Raw genomic sequence first — 14417 nt, 5'->3', positions numbered from 1 at the left:
TGATAACATCTTATCTCCTGGGATCAGGCTTTGAACAGGACTCTTGATTGGGGATGAGGGCTCCGGAGCCCCCGTGGTGCTCCTGGTGGCTGGGGAGCCATTTAAGTGGGGTCTGCAAGAGGAGGGGCCTCCTAACCTGATTAGCACAAATGAGAACTACTCAGAGCCAGGCAACAAGGAGCAATGTCATGGGTTCACCGAGCAGCCAGGCAGCTTGCAGGCAGTGATTTACTCTGAGAATGGCAGAGAGGCAGGGCAGTACAGAAGTGACCTTTAATTCTGCTGAACTAGAAAGCTGGGATCTGTGGTCTAATTGTCTGAGACCTTGGAATAACCTTGGAATGGTCATTAGGGGTAAGTTCAGCTGCAGTCCACGGTCACTGCCGCCCAGCATTGTACTTCACAGCCCTGCCGCCCACTAGTCCAGTCTGTGCCACTCAGGATCCAACCTTTCACCCAGCATCACTGCCCCCCACAGGCAACTTCATGGTCAGGGCCACGTGCAGTCCACTCCATGGCCAGCCGTCCCTTGTCTCTACCTGTCCTCGGACACACTGCTTGGAACCTCTGGAGTTTTATTTCCAGGAGCCTGCCCATGCAGCTCTGCTTGGCTGGCCAGAATCCTCCTTGGACCTGCTGGACAGGTATGGGCTCCGAGTCTGGGATTTGCTGGGGATTCAAATGCACCCAAAATTGTGAAACCGGCTTTGTACACGGAGTAGCCAGCTTCTCTGCCAGGACTCAGATATAGAAAGTCTGACCGTGCAGCGGACCCTCCCAGACTTCGGGCTCCCTGCCCTCGCCGGCCAGCCAGTCCCGCCGCCTGATGGCAGCTTCACAGCCCAGATCTCAGTGTTAATTTTAAACATATATGGAGCAGATTGGATGAGCGTCACGGAAAGTTTACCAAGTGCCAGCCAGGTGATTGTTTTATGTGGCTCTTGAAGGCCAGTGTCTATCAAGAAGGGTTCCAAACGCTTTTCTGTAATTCCATAAATTAATTTAATGGGCAACATGGTTATGCGGTTAATATTTAATCGTTCTGTGGTCTCAACAATTGGAAGACTTTCATCTCACTAACAAGTGTGAGCTATACTTTAGGGGCTCGGACAAACAATCTACCCCATAAATGACTCCATCTACCCCGTTCCTGCATGTGAAATACATGTTTGCAGTGTTTGTCTATGGGATAAAGTAGATATACGGGGGTAGGGGGCAGTGAGAAAGAGTGTTTGAGAATAATCAGCATACCCTCCACCATGTAACAACATTTATACAAGTCTCCATTTCCTGGTGGGTGCAGCTAGAATTTTTTTGTTACCCAAAAAGCCGAGCTCGCTTCTATTATTCTGCTGTCCACGAGAGACTTGCTTTCAGAATCAAAGGCTCTCTTTATAGGTGGGATGAGGGGTTGGCTGGAGTTAGACTGGAGGAGGGACTCCAAGCCTAACAAGGATGTCAGCCCTGAAGGGGTAAGGATCTCCCCTCCCCACCCTCTGCATCTCCCAGACTCATTAATTTTTAGCCCCACTTCCCATATTCGAAAACTTTGGCTATTGCTTCATGGAGGTTCTTAGCCCCAGCCGTTCTCCGTCCCACCGTGGGAGTTTTCCACCATAGCCCATCATTGTCTCTCACCTTAATAAAGAAAAAGGTTCATGTTGCAACAAAAACAGACTCCTTTAAGAAGCACCAGGGCTCCCTGGCATGCTCCGTCCTAGATACGGGGAGAGTAACTTTGTTCTTGTGCCCCTTATTCTAAGGCAGGCCTGGGCCAGATGTGTTGCTAATGGGGGAGACTGAGGCAGAGAGCCAAGACTGATGCCTTCATGCCTCCTGAGTGGTCTGGTGCTCGGAGGAAACCCAGGTGGCAGAATCTCTCCATCTCCTCTGGTCCAGACAGACCCAGGAAGAAAGCATTTCCAGCCTGGGATAAAGCTGATTGTGTCCATTTTCTACGTAAAGGCCTTCAGAGGAGCCTCATCGGCTCCACAAGAACCTCTGACCGGCTGAGCCGGGCCGTCTGTGGTGTTGTTCCATGGGCTGCTTCAGCCTCAGCTCCCGCCCTGCAGCCCAGTCTGCAGAAGTGCAGCCACCCACAGCTAGCCAGACTCCCTTAGACTTCCACCCCTTAGCCTGTGCTAATCCCTTTCCTGGGGATACATTTGGCTACCACGATGCCCCTCCCAGAAGCCTTCCACCTCCCCGGAGGAAGCTGGCCACCCCTGCTGTCCAGCATACTCCATACTCCGTGCACGCCTCCATGCTGCACACTTACCCTCCATAGGAGGGTAATTTCTGTGTGTCCATCTTCTCCAGTCCAAGAGCTCATTGAAGGCCCCATCTGTTATCTTTGCGTCTTCACTAACAAGCAGGAAGCCTGGTCCCACGCGGGAGGCCAGGCAGTATCTGACGACAAAATGCAAAGATCGCACACAAGCAGAGGAAACCTCCAAGGAGGGTGACATGTCCCCAAGGCCCCAATTACTAGGCTCCCTTGTGAAATGCCTTAAACTGCAATTGCGAATTAAGCACTATTTCCATTACAAAAGAATTTGCTGCTTAGATCCTTCAAAAAGAGAACTCATGTGTTTGAAATACTCTGATTTATAAAAGTTCAGTGAGCCCCCAGCTTCCTAGATGCTGAACTAGGAGGAATAGTCCAGAGCAGGTTAGAAGCAGCCCCCGGGGGTGAGAGTGGAGGCCAAATGGGTAGGACTTCAGCCCCCTCAGCCCATTCACCCCCCACCACATACCCCTACCCCACCCAGAGTCGCTGGGCTTTTACTCTAAGAGTCCCATTGATTAGAAACCAAAATGATGCTGCTAAAAATAGGGCAGTGTTTGATCCTGTGGAAAGAGCAGGACACCCCCAGTTGCTTTGACAAATGCAGAACTTTGCCTTTTGTCCTGGGATAGACATAACCCAGCATGGTGGGCTTCGTGGAGGGAGATCATTTCGAAGCAGAGGGTCTGAGCACAGTCTGCCTGGGGCCCCCTCCCATGCCACTGCTGTACTTGCAAAGACCGGGCTGGTGATAGATTGGACACTGAATTCACTGATAATGGTGCTGTTTGCAGTCCTGGAGCCATTGACTGTTAGAGCTGGAAGAAACTTCAGAATGTCTCTGGCCTGGATTTGCCTAGCTGGGTTCCATGGGCTGTCAATAGGAATTGTTTGGAAAATGAGCTCCACAGTCAGAGACTTGTGGGTAATGCTGGAGGAAGTACAGAGTTGCAGATCAGACAGAGCATAGGCTCTGGACTCAGACACCTCATTCAAAATCTCGCCACTTATTAGCTGTGTGGCCTTGAGAAATGATTTAACCTCTCTGTGCTTTCGTTTCTTCTTCTGTTAAACTGGAATCATAGTCATACTCATCTCTTAGAGTTAATGTGATGATTAAATGAGTAAAATTCCCAGGATGTCGTTATTATTAATAAGTACTGGCCTGAACACAGCTCTGTAGGTTTCTTGCCTGCAGGACTTCTCAGAGCCTTTGCTGTGCTAATGAACATGATGCCCACAAGATGGGGATCTACAAGGCACCATTTCACATGTGCCCACAGAATTCCCTTTATCTCATCAAACACGTGTTCTATGAGATTCGGTTGGAGATTCTGAAGCTAGTCTATTTTATCCTAGAAGAAACAACAGCCAGAGAGGTGAGGTGGCTGCCCAAGGTCATGGAGCAAGTATATAACGGCAGAATTGGATCTATTGTAGAAATGAAGTCTCCTGACTCCCATTCTTTCTAGTATACCTCACTGCTTTCACCCAAAGGATAATGATCATGAAGACAATAGTATAACTAAATTTTACTGTTTACTCAGTGCCAGGCACTGTGCTAGGCTCTGCATATTCAGGATCTCATTGAATCTCCTAAAAGATAGGTGCCATATGAGATCTATCGTACTGAGCTCAGAGAGGGCAAGCAAGGCACTCAGCATCACACAGCCTGTGAACGGTAGACCTAGGACTCAAACTCCCACCTGCCTAGCCCTGACTTAACCACCCCATGGCATACATCCTGAATGTCCAATGGCAGAGTTTTAGGCCTGAGCCGGCGGTGGTGGCCCTGAAGATGCCCATGTATTGGTCGCTACCTGCTCCTCCAAGAATAGCTAGGTTTGGGGGTTCCCCGGCTCTGGCTGTCATTGCCAGCCCAGGCCGTGGGGACTGACTGCTCAGCACCCAGCTCTCCTGCCAAATGACTTTGGCCAGAGCTGGGTTTGGCGGCAGCTCTGATGGAAGCTGCTCTGAGCCAAGAGCCTCTTGTCAGCCTGAAATCAGGACGAGCCCTCAATGCGGCTCCCCTCGGGGCTCCCTGTTAAATAAAGATGCCGCAACGGTTCGCCCAAAAGGCCTCTTTGTCTGAGGCCCTTCCAGCCCACGCGTCCTCTGCCCCCGGAATGCCGGTCTCTGTCGGCATGAAGAGCCCCTGTGTTCACCGCTGCTGCAGGGGGGAGCTGGCCAGCAGCTCTGCGCCTAAGTGGGAGGGCGCCTGCCCCACTCCCCACCCCCACCCCCTCCTCCTACTGGTCAGGGAGGTCACCCTGGCAGCGACTCTGCACACAGCCTGGGCTGCTGGTAACACTGCCCTCCTGCCTCCTGCCCAGCCCGGCCCATATGTGCTCCCCCCTGCCACTCTCCTGCTTGCTGCCAGCAGCCCTTGCTCTCTGCACATGCCTGAGCTCCGCTTCCCTCTGTCTCTCTCTGTATGTCTCTCTCTATCCCTCTCAGTCTCCCTGTCCCTCTCCATCTCTCTGTATATCTGTTTCTCTCATTGTCTCTCTCTCTCTCTCTCTCTCTGCTTCTATCTCTCCGTCTCTGTCTCTCTCACTCCATCTGTCTCTTTCCATCTCTCTGTCTCTGCCTCTCTCTCCCTCCATCTGTGTCTCTGTCTCTCTCTGTCTTTCTCTCCCTCCCTCCATCTCTGTGTCTCTGTCTCTCTCTCTCTCTCTCTCTTCTTCCTCACTTTTTTCTGTTTCTCTCGTTGTCTCTCTCTCTCTCTGCTTCTATCTCTCCGTCTCTGTCTCTCTCACTCCATCTGTCTCTTTCCATCTCTCTGTCTCTGCCTCTCTCTCCCTCCATCTGTGTCTCTGTCTCTCTCTGTCTTTCTCTCCCTCCCTCCATCTCTGTGTCTCTGTCTCTCTCTCTCTCTCTCTCTTCTTCCTCACTTTTTCTTCCCTTCTGCCCTTCTCTCCTGGGGGAGAAAACAGCACGTACCATGTGCGTTAAATGAAAACTTGAACACTCTGGGGGTAAGTTCCACCCAGCCTACGTCTGAGTACACAGCTTCATTCTGCCACTTTAGTTGTGGCTTCACCCCCCAGGAGCCTCAGCGTCCCCACCATAAATGGGAGCGATGATGGGTACCTCCAGGACGAAATTGGGCGGCACATCATCAGACGTGCACTTGTGAGGGTAGGGGGCTGTGTCTGGCTCATCCCTGTACCACCAGGGCACACACTGAAAGCTCCATACTTGGTAGATGGTTGGAGAGTCCGGGAGCCGAAGATAGTACCTGACACGTGGTATGCGCTCATTGAACGTTAATTTCCTTTCTTTTTTATCTCTCTCCTGGTCATGGGGATGGGATCTGTTGGAGACCCTTGGAAAGCCACAGGCTCTGGAAGGAACAGCAGGGAGTTACACAGTGTGTCTCACCTGCTAAGGTCAGGTCTTGTCCCATCTTGCCCAGGTGAGGGTTTGGCTTCGGGAAGGGCCATCGTGCTCAATGCCACACTTGAATTGTTACCTGAGCAGCTCAGAGAAGAAGTAAGTGATCACTCCCCCCTTCCTCAGCACTGTACATGGGTTGTCAATGCAACCCAAGACCACATGTGCTTTTTTTGCCCCACTATCATGTCCCACCACTACTGGACAGTGGTTCTGCACACCAAACTCTTATTCATTCATTCATTTTTAACAAATACTTACTGAGTGCCAGGCAGTCTTCTAGGATCTGGGGACATAGCAGTCCACAGAACAGACTAAAGTCTCTGCCCACGTGGAGCTTACCTTCTAGCAGGGTCTTTCCCACCTGTGTGCAGGCCACGTGGCCTCCCTGACCCCTCTGTCTCCTCAGTAACACGGGAATGAGATCTGCCCTCACAAGGACCATCGTGAGGCTCCGGGTGGCCACACTCATGGAGGCCCAGCACAGTTGGCACAGGAGAGCTGCCAGGTCGGGTCACTGCACCTGAAGCAGCCCTGGTGCAGGGGGCCTGGAGAGGCACAGGCTCGACACAGGCTCCCATCTGGCCACCGCCCCGGAGCCTCCTTATCAGCGGTTCCTCCTCACACTTCCGTAGCCCAGGGTTTGCCTCTTCCTTCTCCTGGCTCTAGCTCAGTGTTCCCTTGGCCCCGTCCCCCAGCCCTGCTTTGACGGTGACCTCTCCTGTCTATCTGTACTAAAGGATCAACCCTCTCCCCACCGCTCCGTGCTGCACTGAGCCGAGACAGCGGTCCAGGTGTCCAGGCTGCAAGGTGTGGAGTCCGTGCTGGTGCACAGCGGGAAACTGATCACCTCTGACCCTCATCCCTCCCTTTCCAGCGGCGCAATCTCACCCCTCCTGGATGCAAGCTCACAGCTGGCCCTCACCCCTGACTGCACAGTTATCCCCCTCAGGACGCTCACCTCCTCCTGCCTGTCTGAATCCTGCATACCCCTCTGGCCGAGCTCCTGCCCACTCTTCTAAGAAGCCTTTCCGCACCCTTCAGCTTATTCTCTCCTCCAGGCTCAGCTCAGCTTGGCCTTAGCAAGGCCCTGCTAGACCAGGCCACACCAACCTCATTCAGCTCCTAGAACCACCATGCTTGGTCCGCCCCCTGCCCTCACCTTGACCAGTTAATTCTTACCCACCCTCAGGACTCAGCTTCAAAGAGACTTTCCTAAAACCACCTCCTTTCCCAGTCTTCCCAGGTCCTATCAGACTCTGCCACAGCACCCTGTTGTCCTTGTTAGAATTATCAGCTTGTCATTAAATAATCATGCAGCGAGTATTTAGGGACTGTGGATATCTGGTGCAGCTGGAGTGTGGCTAGTGGGAGACGAGGCCAGGAGGAAAAGACCTTGGATTGTCAGGCTAAGGATCTTGGACTTATTCTATGGGCAAGAGAGAATTCTTTCAGGGTTCATGCAGAATAATTCGTTCTTGAGGGCCCTGAGACCTAGGGTTTAATGGCCTCCCCCTTTTTTTTCACTTGTTTGGCTGGTTGTTTAGTTGGTTAACTGGCTAGTTAGATAGTTGGTTGGTTGAATTGTTGGCTGGATGGTTGAAAAGTTGATTGGTTGACCAATAAGTTATTTTATTAGTTGACTGGTTGCTTAGTTCATTAATTGGGTGGTTGGTTAGTTGATGGGAGGGATGGGTGGATGGACAGATGGAGAGTTGTTTCATTAGTTAGCTGATTAGTTAATTCCTTGATTAGCTGTCTGGTTGGGTGGGTGGGTGGGTAGCTGATTGACTGTGTCTTCCTCGGCACAGTCCTTGCACCTCCCCCATCACTGTTGGCCCAAGCTGGCCCTGCTTTTGGTTTTCCTGTTCCCAGTTTCATCAGGCCTAATGCCCTTTCTTCCTGTCTTTCCACAGGCACTTGTCCGGCTGCCACCCCATATTTCACAGTGTGATGAAGTCTTTCGGTTCTTTGAGGCCCGACCGGAGGATATCAACCCCCCGAAAGAGTAAGTGGTAGCTCAAGCCTCTCCCGTGTGCTTGTGGGGAGAGCTGGCAAGGCCAACGAGGCTAAGCAAAGATGGACCAAAGGAAGGCGGAGCGTCTTCCCCAGACTCCTGTTGCCAAGGCTTGTTCCTCATTTCTCTTGACCCCAGAGCTGGCAAGGGAGGGTATCTTTGCATCTGGGGAGCAGGTTTTCCTGCAAACTCTTTATAGTTCACAGGTTATCGTCAGGAGCAGATGAGATAACAGAAAATATATAATGGTCATGCAGTTCAGATGCCCAGGGTTAGCGGTCCTTGCTCTTAATTGTGGACGCTACCAAGCTCCCGGCTGAAACGCAGAACCAGGGGGGCACGTGCTGCCCAGGTGAACCTCACCTGCTGAATAACCCAGTGGTCCTGGGCTGCTGCAACAGATCTTATAATCATCATCAAAAACAACTATGAGTGTACACAGAGCGTTTACTAAATGGCTTTTACTGTAGCATTTTACTGGGTTGGCCAAAAGAGTTTGTTCGGGTTTTTCCATAACATCTTACAGAAAAACCCAAATGAACTTTTTGGCCAACCCAATCCAGTAGACTAATGTAGCCCGGTTTACAGAGGAGGAAACTGAGGGGCGTGAAGTTAGGTGAATTTTCCCGAAGTCATGCAGCTGGTTGGCTATGTGACAGGCATGTGACTTGAATGAACCCAAATCTTGAACCCATGAGACTTGAACCCAGGGCTGGCTGATTTTCCATTGTTGGGGAGAAATGGGGAGACAAGCGTGTCTTTTTTCCTCTCTGGAAGCAGGATACTCTGGGCCTGGTGGTCGAGACGACCTACCCGGTCTTGCTGGTCTCTCACACGCATGCCCAAACTCCATCCTCATGGCTACACTCCTCTTGCTCAGAACACTACCCTCACCCACACTCCCCAGAGTAGCTTCTCAATGGAGAGAAAAATCCAGGGGCTGATGAGCAGAAAAAGGCAGCCAGAAGAGGGTCGAGCAGGGGAGAGGGCTGGGGGAGAGGACTGAAGGCGATGCAAATTGATTACGTCACTCCATACATCTGTTCCCCTGAAATCTTAAAGTGCCAGAGTGGACAAGAGAGAGGCAGATGGGATGGGTACTACAGAAGGAAGGGAAAGAATAGTACAGAGGAATTGTCTGGGACAGGAGGGGAGAGGCAGGAGGCCATTTGGTGATGGGGAGGAGAAAGCCTACAGACAAGGGTGTGTTGCTCAGCTCCAGGGGCGCCATTGTGAACGGTGCCCTCTCTGTGAACGGTGCCCACAGAGGTAGTAGAGTGCACGATCTGCACACCCATACATGGCAGTCCTGCCTAAAGAAGCCCTTCTCTTTTCACCCATGCTGTAAGACTAAGAGCCTAAAGTGGCCTAGGTCCTCTGGGGGAGGAAAGCATTACTCAGCTCAGAGGCTCACCTGGCCCAACAAAAGCCATCTCCTTTACTGGCTACCAGAGGATTAAGAAACAAGCAAATGCTGTGAACCGTCAGAAACTCATCACAGTGTGGTTCACAGTGTGGAGCAATTGAAAGCCACAGGGAGTGGGAGGTGTGGTGTTGAGCTCACACCCCAACTCTGCGGCTTACTGGGCACACGACTGGCTACACTCAGGTACCTTCCCCTTCTCTTTCTCATCTGTAAAAAAGGGAAGAGTGATTAATCCGTGATCTTGCTACCTCCAAGGATTGTCTTGGAAACTTAGATGACACGTGGGCTGGGCAAGAGCTTTGTAAACAACAAAATGAGATACAAATGTGTGTTCTCATCAGCGGGGAAAACATCGCTCTCACTGTACCTACTATGCGTCAGGCTCGTGAGAGAGGTTTGCACCGGGAGTTACATGTTCTTGTCCCCACGTTACAGATGAGGAAACAGGTTCATCGCTGGAGCCAGGACTTGAACCCAGATTTTTCTGGTTCCAGAGGCCAGTACTCTTTCCACATCTCCTGCCCACCCTCCCTGGTCTGGGGAGGAATCAGGGGACCAGCACTGGTCCTGACACCTCTCAGTGCATCCTCTCTGTCCCCCCTCCTCTGTGTTCCCGCCCCAGCCTTCCTCACTCTCCCAAGGCAGAGGAAGGCTCTTGAGACCGGCAGCAGTGTACCGGGTCCACCTGGCCCTGCCACTCCCCAGCTGTGATGGCCTCTCAGAGCCTCCTGTTCTCCTTCCTTCCACGGGGAGAGAGGAGATGCCCCTCCCCAGGCGAGTTGTCGTTGGAGTCACACATGATCATGTGCCCAGAGGAGGGGAGAAGAATTGCTGCTGGTGGGTGAAATAGCAGGTGCATCACCACAAAATCACCTGACCCTGCCTTTGGTTCGTGCTTCTAAACCCACTCTGCCAGGCAGCTAAATAAGTTGGTCCTATTTCACCTGTTGACCTGAGCACCAGTTGCAGTCGGTTAGCCTCTTGCCCGTCCCTGGAAGGCCCTCGAGGAAGGTGGAAACCAGGCTCGGGGAGACAGTTGCGTGTTGGTGAGGCAGCAGGCATGGCTTTGCGGGGCAGGCTCTGGGGTCCAGGCCCACCGCTCCAGGCTCTGTGATCTCTGACCATTTGCCCAGCCTCTCTGCCTTTCTGGGTCCCCGTGCCTGAAAAGAGAGAATGCAGGACTCCTGGAGCGGTCCAGAGGGCTTACGGAGGTGACATGTGCACTAAGATAACCCGGCGGGTGCTATTGGCCCATTGGAAGCACACAGCAGTTTTGTTCGTGGGAGGTTGTGGAACGGAATGGAATGTGGCCCCTGTGCGTGCTCCAACCCTGCAGATCACAGCCTGGCTTTTGCAGGGAGGAGTCATAAAGCATTTAGCCTCTGAGTCACCATGGCCGCGGGGGTTATCTGCCTCTTTCTTGAGGTGGTACCACACACCTGGGCCAGTTCACATCTCATCTGGCAAGAGATGGCCTGAGAATAGGAACCCCTCCAGCATGAGATGGGCCTGAGGCTCAGGAGGTGGGGTCAGCCGTGGCCACACAGTTCCAAAAGGCTTCTCCGCCCTGGCCCCTCTCAGCCTCCAGAACCTGCCAAGAGAGACCTGTGTTCCATGCAGAGTGTGCTCGCCATAGAGCCCAGACCCATGGGTGACCTGGGCTGATGGGCTGACCCTCTGTCAGCCAAGTGCCTGCAGCCCCTCCCTCTCAGGGCTCTGTCCCAGGCCACCGTACACCTCCCCCCTCCATCCTGAAACATAAACACAGGATCGAGGAACAGTGTTATTTTGACTCTGGGGCGACTGTGGAGTGGCTTATCAAATTATCAAAGCCTGTGGATTTAACTGGAATTTTGCAGATAACCCTGGCCCCTTCCAAGTGTGCTGCTGCGGGACCTCTGAGCGCTCACGGGGGCTGGGGTGGGGGGGACCGTGGCCCTTTCCATCTTGCAGGGAAGACAAGGCCTGCAACAGGCCCGGCCCCTCAGCTTTGATCCCAGGCCGCTCGCTGGCTTCCGTGGGTGGAGAGCGGGGCCCACCTCTGGGCTGCTAGTGGCTGCGTTAGACCACCGTCCCTGCACAGAAGGGATGTTCTTTACAGAGACGTTTGGTGAGCCTGGCACTGCAGCCTTGGTTGTTTCACCTCCTCAGGCGGCCGCCCCAGGGAGGTTGCTCGAGGGCCCTGCCCTCCCCTCCTTGAACTACTGGCCGACGGGTACTGCTGCTGTGTGGGAGCAGCGCTGAGCTCTCCTGGGGCCCCTGGCTCAGGCCCCAAACCCTGGCATTATTCTAGATTCACCTCTTTCCTTCACACCCCTCCATGCAGCTAGCTCGTCAGCACATCCTGTGTGCGCCACCTTTGGCATATACCCAGACCCTGCCCACAGCTCACCACCACCCTGCTATTACCCCAGGGGGGCCGAGCCTCGTCTCACCCCTGGATTCTGGCCTGACTGGTCTCCCTGCCTCTGCCCTCGCCCTCTATGGTCCCTTTTCAGCACAGGGGAAGGAATAATCTTTTAAAAATATAGGTCAGATCATGTCCGTCCTCTGCTCAAAGTCCTCCGTGCCTCCCTTGTGGCTCAGAGCGAGGCCCTTCCGCCTGCCCCTCCCGTTGCCCCTGGTGGCACCTCCCGCCTCTCCCTCCTGGCTCTGCTCCAGCCGTTTCTCACACCTTCCAGCCACGTTCTGCCTTGAGGGCTTCGCGCTGGCTCTTCCCTCCGCCTGGAACACTTCGCCCCTCCCCAGGAGAGCCCCAGACTGGCCCCTCACCTCCTTGCAGCCTTGATTCAAATAGCTGCCTGTGCCTGGCTGGCCTCCCTGTTTAAAATCCCCAGCACTGGCTCTCCCCATCCTGGCTTCATCTTCCTTCACAGAACTTATCACCACGCCCCATGCGACCTGTTCCCTCCCCGTGTTACTGTCGGTCTGGGAGGGCAGGAACTTGTACGTGTTCTGCTCACACCGTAGTCCCAGTGTCCAGAACGAGCACTCAGAAGATTTGCCGGATGGACGATTAACGTCCTTCAGGCTTTCCGTTAGCCCCCCACAGGTGGTAGGCTGTGATGTGACCGTCCGGAGAGATGCAGTGGCTCCCCGGAGGTCACCCAGCTGGCAGGGGGCGGGCAAGAGAAGCTGGGGATGACGCAACCTAGCCTCTCCTGTGTGGATTCTGGGGCAGCTGTGAGGCTGGCTTGAGGTGGAGAGAGCCCTGATCACCAGATCCGGAAGGAGGGGGATGAGGACACATCCCTGGAACTCAATGGGATTCAGCGCAGGACAAGTCCTGGGCGGTCCTGAGTGTCAGCTCTGACAAGGGATGAGCCTGGCCTCGTGCAGGCCACACCCAGCACCCCTGCAGCACCCAAGGTGACCCCCTGGGCTATGCACCTGACCCACCCGGTCCTGGGGCCACACCTGCTGGCCCAGCTCTCCCTGGCTTACCCGTGTTTGAGCGCTTGAGACCCACATCCTGGACCACTGGACCAGGGAGGCAGGTGTCCGTGGCCTGGCTTCCACAAGGAGCCCCCCGAGCAGCCAGTTCCTCAACTCTGATTCCCCTGTGATGAGAGTGATGGAAATAGGAGCTCAGGCTGCCGGGCAGGACGCCCGTCAACCACGTGACCAGCAAATGCCTCTTTTAGTTCCAGTTTAAATTTGCATCATTGAAACAGTGAACCTAAAGGTTCTCAAAGGGCCCTCCGGGAGCCCTGTCCTCAGCACCGCCCCCGCACGATGCTCGTTCCTCAGAGAAGGGTTAGGGGAGGTGCCGCCCCAGGAGGCCCGAGGGCCTGAGACCAGCCTTCTCATCTCTCCAGCCTGCTGGCCCACGGACACCACCCTCATCCTTAGGCGCCTGCACAGGGCTGCAGCCGGCTGTCGCCAGCCTCCACGCCCAGGCCCAGCCGTTTCCTCCACCGGGAGCGCCTGTGCCCTCTGACCACCCACCCCGGCCCCGAGTCCCACTCAGCCCTCAGGCTTTCCAGCAAGCCTCTCCAGAGCCCGTAGCCCTGGCCATGGCACCAGCCACACTGTTTATGGTCTCTCCCCACCCCGGGGGCCCACATCTCTGGCCCCCTAGGGCCTGGCACCTGATAAGCGTTGACTGAACCCAGGTTGGGGCCGTTTAACAAGATTAAAAATTGCACTGCCCGCTGTCAGGGTTTCAGAGTGAGCAGCACCCTCGACCCCTCTGGAGTTAGGCGGTCTGGGCTCCCTGGCCCCTCTCTGTGCCTCGGGTTCTGTATCTGTAGAGTGTGAATAACGAAGGCGCCTGCCGCCAAGCGCTGTTGAGAGGATGGTGCGTGGACGGCACAGAACAGACCCAGCACGCGGTCAGCGCTGCCCAAGGCCAGGCTCGCGGTCGTCATCGTGGCAGTCCTGGGCGGGGGGAACTGCGGCAAGAGACCCCCCCCCACGCCACAACGGCTCTGCCACTTGTGGGCACCGCAGCCTCCTTTCACCGCCTGACATTGGTGGCCCTCTGCGCTCGGCCCGAGCCCGTGGGCAGGTGGGCACACACGCATTTGGCCCCCATGTCGCGGAGGGGAAAAACAGAGGCCAGGGCTGGCAGGGTTGCCCCCTCCTTCACCTCCCACTCGTGGACCTGCCGCTGGCTCACCAGCCTGGGAGCTCGCAGCCAGCAGGGCCCCCACACACAACACCTGCAGCGCAGAGTGGGCTCACATAGCGAATGAGGGTCTCCCACTCCCTGCCGCCCCTCTCGGCTCTAGGCCTCGTCCTGTCCCCTTGGCCCATTTCTTCCCGCTGAAGCCAGCCAGATCCTGGTTAAATTCTCGAAATTGCACGGGAGGAACGGGCCTTGCTAAACAGGTTTTTGTTCCTCAGCCCCAGGGCCACAGAACCACCCTCTGTTGTGGCCTCAAACAATGGCCCAATGTTTAGAGGGACCATCCATCCCTGCCTCAGCCTGTCCCAATGGCCAGCTTCCATCTGGCCCGGGGTCCACACCCCTGCCGCCACCGTGTCCATGCCCGGGCAGGCCAGCAAGAGAGGGAGGCTGTCCTACCTGATCCAGGCGGAGAGCCAGGTTTGGATCTGGGCCTGGGCCTCGTGAAGGTGGCCCAGCGGCTGATGCGGAGGGTGCTGAGTGAGGCTCCCAGAGACGGAGGCCCCAGGCAGAGGACAGGCAGCTGTTCTGGGGCTGGGGTGGCATGAAGTCAGACCCCCCAGAACAGGCGCTCTTTACAAGGTCTCCCAGCCTCCCTCCCCACTGATGCTTCTGAAGGGAGTGGAGGCTGGGGCTGCCCTCCCTGGGGGAAAGCAGAGTC

General features: G+C 54.9%; 1 protein-coding gene across 13 annotated transcripts in view; it reads left to right on the top strand.

The window, feature by feature from the left end:
- The window catches only part of SH3PXD2A (SH3 and PX domains 2A), a 246105-nt gene that overhangs the window by 123945 nt on the left and 107743 nt on the right, over positions 1 to 14417 (top strand). For all 13 annotated transcript variants that reach the window (XM_028481821.2, XM_028481820.2, XM_028481822.2 and 10 more), the window contains one exon: positions 7600 to 7691. In XM_028481821.2, the coding sequence (XP_028337622.1) occupies positions 7600 to 7691 (92 nt within the window). The remainder of the gene's footprint in view (positions 1 to 7599; positions 7692 to 14417) is intronic.

This window comes from Physeter macrocephalus, chromosome 20 (assembly GCF_002837175.3).
Source record: "Physeter macrocephalus isolate SW-GA chromosome 20, ASM283717v5, whole genome shotgun sequence".
NCBI lineage: Eukaryota > Metazoa > Chordata > Mammalia > Artiodactyla > Physeteridae > Physeter > Physeter macrocephalus.
The sequence above is the reverse complement of the archived record's forward strand: the minus strand, read 5'-3'. Positions and strand labels throughout refer to the sequence as shown.